The sequence below is a fragment of the Propithecus coquereli genome, unplaced genomic scaffold (assembly GCF_000956105.1).
Source record: "Propithecus coquereli isolate 6110/MARCELLA unplaced genomic scaffold, Pcoq_1.0 Scaffold142, whole genome shotgun sequence".
In the NCBI taxonomy this organism is placed as follows: Eukaryota; Metazoa; Chordata; class Mammalia; order Primates; family Indriidae; genus Propithecus; species Propithecus coquereli.
This window is the reverse complement of record NW_012138525.1, coordinates 5,059,888-5,074,412: the sequence shown is the minus strand read 5'-3', so window position 1 is coordinate 5,074,412 and position 14,525 is coordinate 5,059,888. Positions and strand designations below refer to the sequence as shown.

Here is a 14,525-nt window from a genome sequence, read left to right as displayed (position 1 = left end):
GGACACTGGGAGATCCCAGCAGGCTGCCTGCCCTTGTCTCACACAGTCACCCTTTGTTAGGCCTCACTCCCAAGGGCATCTTATCTGTCTAAACAGGTTGTAATCTCGGAGTCACAGACCCCCTGCCTCCTGCCAACCTGGAGTAAACGCCTTTGTGTGAGAGGCGGGCAGCCAGGCGGAGTCCCCTGCTCACCACACCCCTGCCAGGGTCCCAGCCCCATCAGCCTCCCCGCTGCTGGGCTTAGCAGGAAATTTCAGCTCCCTGCCCATCAGGCCCCCAGGCCCTTGAGCTGAGCCAAGCCAGCCCCTGGTCCTGTGGCTGGGATGTCTCCCCCCGCACCCCTTCCACACTTCCTGCAGAACTCTTCTCTCTACTGGAACTCTTCCCCCAACTTCTGGGAATTCTTCACAGAGTCATGGGGGCCTCCCCTCCCTAGAACCTGGGTTCCCTGAGGGCAGCATCTGGTCCCATTTGGTCCATGAAGGAACTGGGGCTCTCAGAGGTGAAGTGACTCGCCCAAGGCCACATAGGTGCCCAAGGCCACACAGGTACCGTAAGGCAGGGACGGGAAAAGCCAGGTGGGCTTGGCTCCGCACCCCCACCCCCGGAGCCCTCAGGTCTCCGTGCTCCTGATGGTGCACGGTACACACAGCGCTGGACCAGCTGAGCTTCTGCCCAGGAGACACGGGACATGAGGCTGGAGCTTAAGTGTGTTTATTCCTGTACAAATCATTACAAAACCAAGTCTGGGGCAGTCGCTGCCCCCCCATCACCCCAGTGTGCAATGGCTCGCTGCTGGCCTCCCCTGCCTGGTTCTTCCCACCCCACAGCCTCCTCCCGGAAGCCCTTCCCTTCCAGGCTCCCGAAGGGCAGGGGCCAAACACACCCACTGAGGCCTAGCTTTAATAAAGTGCCCAATACACAGCCAGGGTGACAGAGCTCCCAGCTCCCCACAGCCATCCCAGGCCGGCCCGGGGGAGACCCTCGGAAGCCCTTAGCGGCTCCAGATGGGCCGCGTGAAACCCCAGTGTGGCTGGGATCCCCTTTTCTCAGCCCCAAAGTCTCCTTGAACAGGTGGGAACCTCCCTGCTGGAGGGCAGAGGAGGAGGCCTGGCCCTTTAAGAGCCAAGCTGATGGCAGCTGGGCTGATGGCTAAGAAAATAGCTGAAGGCTGTCCCATTCCCATCGGAGTCCCCCAACCCTGGGGCAGTTTTTGCAAAAATACCCTAAAGTTTTCCAGGAGGTGGGGAGGGCACCCCAAATCACCCAGGAGCTGAGCCTCCCAACAAGGTAGAGTGGGTGGGGGACCCAGTCTCAGGGAGAACAGACCCAAGGGCAGTTGGAGGGGCGGTGGGAAAGGGTCTCAGACCACCTCAGAACCTGACACAGGCAAAAGGGCACCCAGAGAGGGGAGGGGTTTGCCCAAAGTCACTCAGGGCAGAGCCAAGACCCGGACACTGGCCTCCCACCTCTGGGACTGCCCAAACCCCCACAATCTCCGCAACCCCACAAATTCTCTGGCCTGGCCTCCAGACAGCTTCCACGCCCACAGGATCTCTTTCTGATTCTGGGAATTGAGGGAGCAACACCAAGTTCCCAGTTCCTTGGGACGGGACCCCACTGTCCCGACCCAGGAGGGAGTGACTTGGGGTCCATTCCTGGGGCTCTGAACCAAGAGAGAGGACATGAGAAAGGACATGTCCTTAGCCTCAGATTGACTCAGAAGCACCCCTATACCCTGATTGACTAAGCTTAGACCCTGACAGGACAAGAAAGACACCCCTGATTAACCACATAGACTCCCAAATCCCTGACTGGCCAAGAGATAGCCCCAGGCCCTGATTGGCTGGAGGATACATCCTTGTCAAGGCCCTGATTGGCTGGGAGACACTCCAGCCGGCCTTGATTGGCCAGAAGACGGCCCACAGTTGAGTCCCTGGGCAGAGAGCCACTTCTCCTGTGTCCCTTCTGTGGTCCCACAGGCAGGTTGGCCTAGGTCCAGGAGGGGTGGGAGAAGGTGATGCCGTACAGCTGGGCCCAGGATGAGAAGACCCTCTTCTCGGTGATGAAGCGGTGGTGGTTGCCCTTGCGGCTGTGCTCATTCTGGATGTAGGTGACACACTCGTCTGGCCCCTTGGGCTCGTAGTAGTGGTAGGGCATGCGCTGCAGGCGGGGCCGCTGGCTGGGGCAGAGCAGGTGGGGTCATCATGGCAGGGTGGGCACTGGCAGGGTCCTTGCCCTGCCTGCCCCGCCCCTCCCCTGCTGTAGGACTTCGGTAAGGGAAATCCATGGCCCTCCCCAGCCCTCAGTTTTCCCCTCTGTAAAATGAGTGCAGGGTGGACTCGGTTTGTAAGCATCAGATTTTTTTTTTTTTAATGCAGTGGCACCTTTTCCTTTCCCCAAGAGGGCGGCAGTGTAGAGTAGAGGCAGGACTGTGGGCGCAAGAGCCTGGCCGCACCTCCCACTGTTTGGAGGACCTTAGGCCACTCATAAAACATCCTCCTTAGTCTTTCTCATTTCTGAAATGGGGAGAGTAACGTTTCCTATCCCTTAGGGTTGCTGTGAGGAGTAAGTGAGGTAATAAACGTAGCCACGCTTGGTACGTGGTCAGTGCTCAGTCAAGTACAGCTGTCACTTGGTGGGCTTTTCATATCATATTACTAATAATAGTCATTATTAATAAACAAACTCTGGCTGAGCTTGGGATGGAGGCCCCTGAGGGAGCTCGAGGAAGCCTCGATCTCTGCAGAGCGGTCTGAATACCATGAAGTAGAGGCCCTGTTAGACACCCCTAGGCAAAGTTTCCAGGCCCCCCACCTCCATCCTGCGGCCAGTGACAGGGCATTGTCCAGGGAGGGCACTGGCTAGGCGGCTCACCTGCAGTAGTTGGGAGGGACCATGCCATAGACGTGCACGTGGTCGCACAACTCCACCGCGATCACCATGGTAAACCAGCCTGTGCTCAACCACGAATGGGACTTTTCCCTGGGGACAGAGAGGGGTCGTGATGAGGGGGCACGCAGGCAGAGCAGAGGAGCAGGCAGGGAGGGGTGGCCAACCCATATGGAGTTTCCTGGAATTCCTTCCACCCAAGCAGCGGGGCCCTACCCCCACTTCGGTGACCCCAGTCCAGCCCTGCTCTGGAAGCATGGCCTGTGGCAGAGGGCTGTCCAGGCAGAGACAAGGGTGTGGAGGGAGTGCCTTTGAGGGCAAGAGTGAGAACGTGCTCCCAGGGAGACCGGTCACAGTCGGCAGGCTGGGAGAGAGCGTGCTAAAAGCAGCTGTGCCCCAAGGGGAGACTGATCAGAGGAGGTCGTGCTGGAGTGACTGCAGTTCAGAGCAAGCCTGGGAGCGCAGCCCAGAACCTGGAGCTGTGCTTCCACCACGGTGGCCACCAGCCACATGTAGTCCTTGAGTACTTGACATGTGGCTGAGATGTGCTATAAGTGTAAATACACACTGCATTTCTTAGTAGAATATGTCATTGATAATTTGTTATATTGATTACATTTTGAACTGAAAATATTTTGCATGTGTTTGGTACAAGGTGGTACTCTGAAAAGATTTAAAAAAAATAAACCTCTAATAAGACTGACAAAGAAAAAGAGAAGACACAAATTACCGATAACAAGAATAAAAGAGGGGAAATCACCATAAACCCTGTAAACATTCCAAGAATAATAATAAAAGTCCATAAACAACCACATACATACATTTGACAACTTACATGAAACGGGCCAATTCCTTCAAACCCACAAACTACCAAAACTCACCCAAGAGGAAACAGATAACCTGAATATCCTGTAACTATTCAAGAAATTGCATTCATAGTTTTAAACTTTCCAAAAACAACTTTCCAGGCCCAGAGCGTTTCACTGGCAAAGTCTACCAAACATTTAAAGAGAAATAATCCCAATTTTACACAGTCTCTTCCAGAAAAATAGAAGAGGGGATGTTTCCCAAGTCATTCTCTGAGGCCAGCATGACCCTGATAGCCAAACCAGGCAAAGCCAGTACCAAAAAACCCTACAGATCAATATCTCTCATGAACACAGACACGAAAATCTTGACAAAATATTAGCAAATCATATCCAGCTAGCTAGCTATCTACAAATACATCACAACCATGTGGGATTTACTCCAGAAATGTAGGGCCGATTCAATATTCGAAAACCAGTCAGTAGAATCCATCACATTAATAGTCATAAGAAAAACTGCATGATCAATTGCTACAGAAAAACATTTGATAAAACTCAATATCCAATAATGATAAAAATTCTCAGGAAACTAGTAAGAGAAGGCAAACTTCCTCAACCTGATAAAGAGTAGCTACAAAAAGCCTACAGCTAACATCATATTCAATGATGAAAGACTGAATACTTTCTCCCTAAGACTGGGACCAAGGCAAGGGTGTTCACTCTCACCACTTCCCATACAATTTAACATTGTATTGAAAATCCTAGCCAATGCGATAAAGAAAGAAAAAAAAATAAGAGGCATATAGAATGGGGAGGAAGAAATAAAAGCATCCTTATTTACATATAACATGATTATCTGCATAGAAAATCCCAAAGAATCTACAAAAATCTTCTAGAACCAATACCTAAGTTTAGCAGGGTTACAGGATACAAGGTCAACACACAAAAATCAATTTCTATATACTCTTTCTATATATTAACAATGAACAACTGGGAACCAAAAAAATTTTTTTATAGTCATGCATAATAGCTCCAAAAATTTTTATATATTTAGGTATAAATCTAACAAAATATGTACAGGAGCCATATGTTGAACACATTGGGTTAAATAAAATATATTAAAGTTAATTTCACCTGTTTCTTCTTACTTTTTTAATGTGACTACTATAAAAATTTAAATTACATATATGGCTCATATATTTCTATTGGACAGCACTGGCCTAGATGTATCCCTATCTAGGGATATACATCATTCCCACACAGCATGCTGGGAATGATGTATCCCTGGAATAGAGCACGCTGGGAGCAACTGTGTGTTTAAGCAAGACATGTTGGGAGTAGTGAAGATTTTACCTTAGGTATGCTATGGGGAGCTTCTCCCAGAAAGGTGCTAGGAGTGACTATTTAACCTCAGAGCAGAACATGTTGGGAGTCCTTGTGCCCTCAGAGCAGTGCATACTGGGAGGAAGCCCTCCTGGGGAGATGAGGCCATGCAGAGCATGTTGGAAACACTCATGTTAACAGCTGGACTTGAAGAGAACCCTCCTAGGAAGCCTCAGAGCAGTGCCGGCTGGGAGCAGCAGGCCCTCTGGGCGGAACATGCTGAGTGGGAGCACAGGGCTGGCCAGAGGGGACAGGTGGGAGTGTGGTACCTGTCCTTGCCCGTCTCACCCTGGAAGAGGTCGTCAAATTGACGCATGCGGGTGGGAGAGACGGCGTAGGCCTCCATGTTGGGGAACGCCAAGCCTGCCCGCTGGATGACACGCACAAGGCTGCCCTGGGGCTTCTGCATCTTGCTCGGGGGGCCCCAGAAGATGAACACGGTTTCAGGGGTCCGGTTGACGAACTCCTGGGGCTTCCGCAGCACACGGAATACGCTGGAATGAGCCACCACGCGGAAGGTGGTCTTGTTGCCCACATCGGCTGAGTAGCCCGTGGTGGGCGCGTCGTTCATGCGGATTGTACACTCGGCACGCTCAATCTCAGGGCCCAGCTTGGTGCCCAGCAGGTGGCTGGAGCTGCTGACAATCACACACTGGTGGCACCGGGAGGGCAGCGTCTGGGGGCAAGGAAAGTCAACATTATCGAGGCCACTTTGTGTGGAGCCCTGCGCTCCATACGTGAATTATTATGCCCATTTTAAAGACAGGGAAAGTAAAGCCCATTCATTTGCCATTCAACAACAATTTCTAGCAAGCTGGCTAATAGCCAAGTATGTAGGACAGAGCAATGAGTAGAACAGACCCAGCTCCTGCCTTCAAGGAACTCAGTCTGGGAGACAGAAAAGAATGTGATACATGGGGGCCGGGCGCAGTGGCTCACGCCTGTAATCCTAGCACTCTGGGAGGCTGAGGCGGGAGGATCGTTTGAGCTCAGGAGTTCGAGACCAGCCTGAACAAGAGCGAGACCCCGTCTCTACTAAAAAAAATAGAAAGAAATTATCTGGACAACTAAAAATATATAGAAAAAATTAGCCGGGCATGGTGGCGCATGCCTGTAGTCCCAGCTACTCGGGAGGCTGAGGCAGGAGGATCGCTTGAGCCCAGGAGTTTGAGGTTGCTGTGAGCTAGGCTGATGCCACGGCACTCACTCTAGCCAAGGCAACAGAGTGAGACTCTGTCTCAGAAAAAAAAAAAAAAAAAGAATGTGATACATGCTAGGAAAACATAAATTAGGGGCAGGTGATCATGAGCGACTGGACTGGGGGCGACTTTAGAAAGGTTGCCTGGGGAGGCCTCTCTGATCTGAGCCCTAAAGGATGAGAAAGAACCACCTGGAAAGATGTACTGAAGGCAGGAGAGATGGCAAGCACAAAGACTCTGAAGCAGGAGTAAAGGCGTCACTTGGGGCAGAATCAACAAGGCAGAGAATAGAAGGTGATACAGTGGAGAAGTGCAGTGCCAGGATTTGAACCCAGGTCTATGTGACCACAGATTCCCCCGTCCCCAAAGAGGACATTTCCCCAAATGCACCCAGGGCATTTCTACATCATCCAGAAACAAGACACCACCTTACTATTAAGGAAGGGTGTGAAAGCCCCTCTGGGCCTCTGTGTTTCTGTGGGTGAAATGAATGGGTTCGAAACACATGCTCTCTGGGTCTAATTTTTGCCCATGGAATTCCCAGTCACCCTTCAAGGCTAAGCTCAAATGCCACCTCCTACAGGCAGCCTTCCCTAGCTCTTACTCCGGGATCCACAACGTGTCCCACATACACTGCCCGACAGTCTCTCCCACTCTCCTGAGCTCTCGTTTTCTGGCTTCCCCATCAGGCCGGAAGCTCTAGGAGCCTGGCTCTGCCTCACTCCTTCCCACCTCACTCGCACACGAGCTGTCCCACTTTTCTTCCTCTTCCAAGGGTTCTTAGGGTAGAGAAAGACTCAGTTAGGTGTTAATCTGTCTCTAAACACTCACGAATGGGCCCTTTCCCAGCGAGGGTATGTCCGGAGCCCAGGGCTCTGCACTGTGTGCAAAGGCCCTAAAGAAAACATAGGAGGGTTGATGAGGAAGGAGAGGTACTACAGGGTGAACCCCAGAAATACAACTTGAATTTCATGGTTACCCAAGGAAAACCTAAGTCCCCAGGAAGGACTTTTGGCCTATGTAGCTGCAATTTAGCAGAAGTTGAGAAAATACCTTGTGCCCTTCCCCTCCTTGCTGTGTAGCTGTGGACAAGTGACCTCACCTCTCTGAGCCTTGCTTATCCCATCTCTTCAAGAGAGAGAATAATGGTGACCTCACAGGATTTGTCTGAGGATTACTGGCGACCACAGTGCTTGGGATGTGGCAGGCCCTTGATAAAGGCAGCTGTTATTACTACACGTGTTGTCATGTACTCGTGTCCTGCTCCCAAGCCTATGCAGACTCCCCAGCAGGGACAAACAGCAGTGAGAACCAGAGACACGTTTCCCAAGGGATTCTGACTCGGGAGGCAGTAGGATATTAGCCTTGGAGGCCCAGAGAGAGGGGCAGGGCACTTAACCAAGGTCATGCAGCCAGCAAGGGGACAAAGTCACAGGGGGTCAGGGCCTTGACTCCCGGGACCCACCTTTCCTTTAGGAGGGCTGGGGGTGGTGGGGAGAAGAGGTGATGGTGGGAGGAGGAGGAGGAAGAGAAGGAGGGAGGAGGGAGCAGCGATGGTGGGCAATGGGCAGGATCCGCCACCAGGTGCTTCCAGGGAGCTCCCCAAAGGGGCTGCTCTACCTTGTTGCCAAGAATGGGGACATAGCCATCAGTCATGCTCCACTTCTTGAGGTTGACAGGCCCATGCGTGCGGCCCCGCAGGGAGCCGTGATGGAAGACCTCATTGGCACTGTTGGAGCTGTAGAGGATGAGGATGGTGATGAGGGCAAAAAGGATCACGAACACTGCTGATCGCTGCTCCTGGAGAGGGAGAGGCCAGTGAGGGCCCAGCCACCCAGCAGGCTCAGCGCCCCCTGCTTTGCCACCTACCATGCCTGGCTACTGCTTGCTCTTCGTTCCAAACCAGTTGATGCACTACCTCCTCCAGGAAGGCCTCCCTCAGCCCGCTCATGTCCCCATCACAATACCGATCATGCTGCATCCAAACTGCCATCCCTCTAAGTAGACCATGAGCTTTGAGGACTGAGCCTGGGTCAGCTTCGCACCTTACTGTATCCCAGATCCCAGGGCAGGGCCTGGAACACAGAAGTTTCCTTGGGGTGGGGGAGGTCTCTGGACTGGTTTGGATGTGGGTGTCAGGATTCTCTACAGCTGCAGCTAAGAGGTTGTCTAGAAACAGGCAGGACATCTGAGAAACAGGGCCCAGCTCTTCCCCCAACAGTAACTCTCCATAAGTTACCTAAGTTGCCTCTCAGCTCCAAGTTTACCTTTTTTGTCTGTTCTGTGGAAACGGATCTGGGCCCTTCAAATATTTTCCCTCACTAGTTAGCTGGGTATTAAGCTTCGTCAGTAGAAGGTGCTGGAGAGACACTGCACTAGGAAAGGCCTTTGCTTCTCGGTTCTGGTGGACTTGCTAGGGAGGCCCCTGCAGTGCACATGGCTTCTCTAACAAGGGCATCTTCTCCACTGCCATGGCACTAGCAGCACCCAGCAGCTTCCTCAGGCAGAATGCCTCTAGCTCCCGCTGTGATCACAGCTTCTCCAAAGTCCAGCGACTGCAGAGCACTCAACCTTATGCTGCCCCCGGAGGCCAGCAGCTTCCCCACCCTGGGCCAGTTTTGTATTGAAGCCACGCAGCGGGCCATAGCCATGCTCTCTGCAGCAAGGCCTGGATCTCAGCCGTGGTGGTGGTGGTGGGGGGTGTCTGCTCTTCATATCTGCTATTGCTATGTTCCTTGGAGTTCCACTGCCTTGTTATCCCAATGCCCTGTTATAGTTGATAACTCTTTGCATAAACTTTTCCCGTTCAATTACTGTGTGGCTTCTCTCTCCTGATTAGACCCAGACCAATACAGCCAGCCCATCCCACTTCCCAACCTCAGGCTCTGCCCAGGCTGCAGTGGACCCTAGGGAAGGGGTGTTGGAGGGTCAGGCACAGAGTAGGTGAATGAATGAATGGTGGGGAATCCTGATGTCCTCAAGGTGATGCTCATGTTGAATCACCTTTGACTCTGACCACTGCCACCTCCCCTTGCCTCCTGCTCACCTTCACCTCCCCACCGCCACCCCCTGCACAGCACTCCACAGTCACCTCTGCTGGTCCTTCACCACAGACAGACCAGTCAAGCCTAGGAGAGCAGAGCTGATCCCGGGCCCAGAGACTGGCAGGAGCTTGCCTCACGCCACTCAGCAGCTCAGTAGCCAAAGCAGGGCTCAAACCTGGGCCCTCAGGCCTCTGATGCTCCTTGGCGGGAAGGAGAGAGACTCACGGTGGCGTGGGTCTGAGGCAGGTCCAAAGGAGTCCATTCCACAGAGGGAAGAGAGAGGCCCAAATGGGGACAAAAAATGAAGGAGAACTTACTTTGTTGCTACTCATCTCTCTCCGGCGTCTGCTGAGGGGTAGGGGTCGGTGTCCTGCAGGTGGCCCTGGGGGCAGGGATATGGGGTCACACCTGCAAGCCACCAGAAAAGGTTATGGCCTGGGCATCCTCCTCTGGGTTCAGCTGGTCAAATGCTACACCCTATGCCCCCCACGAGCTCTCCTACGTACCCAGAACGTTACAGTTCAGGGCCACATCCACTTTGCAAATGGAGACACTGAGGCCCAGATAGGGCAGGAATTTGGTTGAGGTAACACAGCTTGGTGGTGGCAGAGCCCTGCCCCTTTCCCTGCCCATTCTCCTCCCTGAGCAGGAGCTGGTCTACACCCAGGCAGCTGGCAGACCTAAAGCCGGCTCCCCTGTTGGTGAACCTGACCCCCACTCAGAGGGAGCTCCATTTGCACTAAACCCTGCCTTGGGTCCCTGCTCTAAACCCTGCCTTGGGTCCCTCCGGCCTCAGAATAAAGCAACACTCTTCCTAGGTCCCAAACACCTCTGTTCTTACTCCCTTCTGCTCTGCCTGGAGCACCGCCCCCCTACGGCCACCTGGCCCCCACTCATCCTGCAAGCCTGGGGTGGACCAGGAGCTTCCCTGGGTCCTCACCCACACGGCCAGGCTGAGTTGCCTGGGGGCGCAGCCCACACAGGCCCTCATTCGGTTCCCCTCTGCCGCCACAGCCACGGAACACCGCTGACGGAATCAGTTCGTTAACCAGTAAGGTCCGGGGAGTTGAGGGCACAGACTGAGTCTGAAAGGTCCGGTTCCAGCGCCCGCTCCGCAGTCTCTGCTGGGGCTCAGGGGCTCAGACTCATCGGCCAAATGGCTGTAATCACAGCCCCACCCTGGGGGCTGGGTGGGGGGCCTCTGGGTGACAATGCAGCCTTGGGCAGCCTTCCTTCCTGAGCCCGTCCCGAGGCCTGGCAGTAAGGGGACCAGCCCAGCTCTGCTCCTCACTCCTCAGCCGCCGCTCCCACCCCCACCCAGGAGCCAGCTCTCTCCAGACCTCAGTTTCCCACCTGCGAAAGGGGAGTGAGTACCGTGTCCAGCCTACCTCCAACAGAGACGGCCGGAGGGCGGTGGGGAGGGTGTGCAGAAGGAGAAAACTAGGGCTCAGGGGGCCCCTCGGGCCGGTCCCCTAGTTCAGTGCCTGTCAGCTCCGGCCACTCTCTCCGCCCCCTGACCTCGCGACTGTTTACTCCTACACTGTCACCGCGAATAGCCAGGGAACCTCAGGCCAAAGGAGGCGCCACACTCCTCGCTGCAGATTGGTCAGGTCCTGGCTCCGCCCCTCCCCAGCCCCACCCCTTCCCCGCGGGGACCTCCCCCCACCAAGCGCGGCTCAGGTTTCTCCGCGGCCAGCCCCTCACAGCCAGTCTGGGAGACCCCGGAACCTCGCCCAGTCCAGGCCCCTCGGGACAGACCAGAACACTGAGGCTCGTCAGGAGCGAGGAGCGGCTTGTCCTTGGACTCACAGACCGTCAGAGCAAAAGGCAGGAGCCCAGAATCCTAGGGTCCCCCATCAGCCCTGCCGCCTCCGGCATTCAAGGCCTCACGGGTCCAGCTGCCTCGGTCTTAATACGTCTGACTACCCTTTCCTGCGCCGGCCCCATGCTCCAGACACACTAGAGCACTCCAGTGCCCACCCCCCACTTTCCCACCTTTGCCTGAGCAGTGCCCTCAGCCAGGACCACCGTCGCCCTGGCCAGCCCCGTCACAGTCCTGCTCTGAGAAGGCCATGGTCAGTACAGCATGTCAGGTGCCAGTGCGAATCCCGGTTCCACCACTTACTGGCTGGGGGGCCTTGAGCAAGCCATGTGACCTCTCTGAGCCTCAGTTTCCTCATCTGTGAAATGGGAATAACGACAGCAGGTAACTCACAATGTTGTTGTAAGGATTCAAGCGGATGTGGCAAGGAACACACAGGGCTTGACAACGCTGTCAGTGCCAACAGCTGTTAGTCTGGTGGTCGTTACTCATTGCTCAAGGCCCGCCTCTCCGGTGTGCCTGGGAAACACTCCTCCCCTGACCCCGACCCAGGAAAGCCTGCAGGAGTGTGCTAAGCGTCGCCCACTCGCTCAATCCTCCTGGCAACACATGCTTATTCCCCATTTCACAGATAAGGAGGCTGAGGTTCAGAGAGGCAAAGTGCCTTGCAGGGCCACCCAGAGCATTTATGGGGAGCCTTGTTTACAGGGAGCAGCCCAGCCCAGGGCTGAGCCTGACAGGGCCTGCCTGGAGGATCCCCCCGGGCTGGAGGGGCAGAGGCCACCGGTGTGTGCCCAGCACCTGGCCCGGCACTGGCAGCGGGAGCAGGCCTGTTGAAGAGCGGCTTGCTCAGGCTGGGGAGGCGGCAGCCCAGGCGCGCTGGCCCAGGAGCCTGGACTCAGCCCCAGGGCTGGACGTGCAGGAGGGCTGAGCCCGAGCTAAGGGCGGGGGCCACACCCTGCCCCCTGTTTGGGGGCTTTCCTTCTTCCAGCCCCGAGAGTCCTCCCGCAGGGCCGGGACGCCCCCACGAGCCCGCGTGGGAGGAAGGCTCCAGCGAGAAGGGGGAGGGGGGGTCCTAATTCAGAGATGATGGGGGCGCCAAGCCCGTGGGTCCACCGGGGAGCTCACCCCTGCGCCCCCCTCGCGCCGACCCGCTCCCCAACTCCCGCACTCGGGGGTCTGGAGCCCTAACCCCAGCGGGGAAGAGAAGAGAGGCAGGACCGCGGCAGGGTCCCCAGCTCTAACCGGGTAGTCAGAGCCAGGAGGCCTGGAGAACCCCGCGACGGCCTCTGGGCGCGAGGACCGGGACCTCGGGGCGCGATCACCCAGGAGGAGTGGGTCTAGGGGAGCCTCCGGGCCCCCGCATCCATCCCCACCCCCAGCGGTCCGCGATGCCCCCTCCCGGGCGCAGGCAGCGCCCCTCCCGCTCCCGCCCCACGCGGCGCCCGCTCACCTCCGCCGGGGAGCGCCCGGCCCCCCGCGGCCCCCTCGCCCCCTCACATGGCGCCGGGAGCCGAGAGCCGGGGTCCGGGTTCCCCAGGCCGCCAGGCCCCGCCGCAGCCCCGGCCCGCCGGGTCCTAGCGCCGCCGCTCGCAAGCGGTCCTGGCCTGGGAGGCGGGCGGAGCCTCGGGGGCCGCGGTGGCTCCGCCCCCGGGCGGTGCCGGCGGGAAAGGGTGAGGGGCGGGCGGCCCGGGTGCCGCGGGCCCGGTGAGTGCGTCAGTTTCCTCACTGGGCAGCCTGTAGTGACCACGAAAATACAACAAACTTTTGGAGCCCTGTAAGTGTGGGTCAGGCCCAATTCTATCTCGTTTTATTGTCACCACGACCCCGGATGGGGAAACTGAGTCCCAGAGCACAACTGCGCTTGGACCCAGTTGAGTTTCTCCCAAGGCTCCCTGCCGAGAGCCTTGCACCCAGTAGTCACCCTGAGTGAACGCGGGGCTCATCCTTGGATCCAAGGCGCGCTCTGCCGTGGACTAGCTGTGCGGCCTTGGCACACCGCTTCCCTCTCCCTGCCTCTGGAAAGGAGGGGCAAGGACAACCTCAGGCTTGCGAGGGTTAAAAATGTTCCTTCTTATAATTACCGGGGTATTCATGATAGTGAAAAATAACCGAAGGAGCCACGTGGGGGCCGGGGAGAGGGCGGGGGGAACGGTTAAGGTTAAATAAAGGAAGGCCCAGCCGGCAGTGCACTGGGAGGATGTTGAAATGAAGGATTCAGGGCAATGGGCCCTAACTGGGAAGGCTGGCCAGGATATTTACAGGACATTTAAGTGAAGAAAGCAAGTTAAAGAATTGCATTTTGAGCTGCGACAGTGCGAACCCCCAGTTCCTGCCACACCACACGTCAGGGACCCTGATCAGATCAGCCCATCTCCCAGAGAAGAGAAAAAAAACAGACACAGCCTCTTCCCAGCCCTCTTGCTATCACCTGGCAACAATAACTATTCTCTTTTTTCTTCGCCTTTTACCCTCAATAAAACCCCAAACCGCTTGTCCTCTGGGCTGGCACTTCTCCTTTCTTTCTCTTGTGCCATGCCCTTCCCTCCCTTGGGAAGTAAAATAAATTTTATTTCTTTAAAACTAAAAACAAAAAAACACCCCAAAAAACTGCATCTTGTATGATCACTTTGGGAAACAAAGTTGTAAACATTTGCACTCCATGCCTGGCTATATACACCCTGGAGAAATTCTTGCAGATGTACACCACAAAGTTCATAGCAGCATTGCTTGAAATAATACAAAACTGGAAACAGCCCAAATATCCATCAACGAGAGAAGGGAATTTTTGTACATGATGAAACATTCACACTACGGAATAATATATAGAAGGGGAAAATGAGCGAGCTACAGTTACATGGATGAATCTTAGAGACAGGAGTGAAAAAGTCAAGTCTGGGAAGACGAATCAAACTACACGAGGTATCGTTTAAGCATTCAGGGGGCAGTGGCCCACCTCTCACAGCCAAGGACACGGGATAGCTTTTGCCTCTCACACTGATTGAAGTTTTAAAAGCAAAAGTCAAGAGCACAGGGATGTCTCCAGGGGAGGAAAGGAGGTGTGTAAGTAATGGTCTGGTCTTTAAGCCGGGACTGAGTTCAAGAGATTCGTGCTATCACTATGCTTCATAACCCACAAAGATGATACACAGTCGTTTGTGTGTATCACAATATTTTAAAAGAAAGGTGCAAAAAAAGAGGAAAGATAAAACAAAGAAAAATAAGGAAATACCTTTTTGCCTATCACAGTGATTAAAGTGTTAATAGTGATTATTTCTGGAATGATGGAATTTAGGGCTTTCTTTTTCTTTTCGCTTAGCTACATTTTCTAAAAATTTTAAGATCACAGTCACACGATGTTTATATATTTAAAAACAT

At 54.8% G+C, this 14,525-nt stretch overlaps 1 protein-coding gene across 3 annotated transcripts in view; it reads right to left on the bottom strand.

Moving 5' to 3' along the window:
- Positions 1-700: 700 nt before the first annotated feature.
- ST6GALNAC6 (ST6 (alpha-N-acetyl-neuraminyl-2,3-beta-galactosyl-1,3)-N-acetylgalactosaminide alpha-2,6-sialyltransferase 6) overlaps positions 701-14,525 on the bottom strand; it is a 16,414-nt gene continuing 2,589 nt past the window's right edge. The window contains exons 2-7 of one of the 3 annotated variants that reach the window (XM_012639763.1): positions 11,451-11,505; positions 9,643-9,733; positions 7,902-8,081; positions 5,352-5,758; positions 2,879-2,986; positions 701-2,183 (exon numbers count right to left, since the gene is read on the bottom strand). In XM_012639763.1, coding sequence (XP_012495217.1) covers positions 1,994-2,183; positions 2,879-2,986; positions 5,352-5,758; positions 7,902-8,081; positions 9,643-9,733; positions 11,451-11,476 — 1,002 coding nt within the window. In that variant the 5' untranslated portion in view covers positions 11,477-11,505 and the 3' untranslated portion in view covers positions 701-1,993. Of the gene's footprint in view, positions 2,184-2,878; positions 2,987-5,351; positions 5,759-7,901; positions 8,082-9,642; positions 9,734-11,450; positions 11,506-12,600; positions 12,710-14,525 lie in introns of those variants that run through there. The other 2 variants (XM_012639764.1, XM_012639765.1) reach the window with 2 other exon arrangements.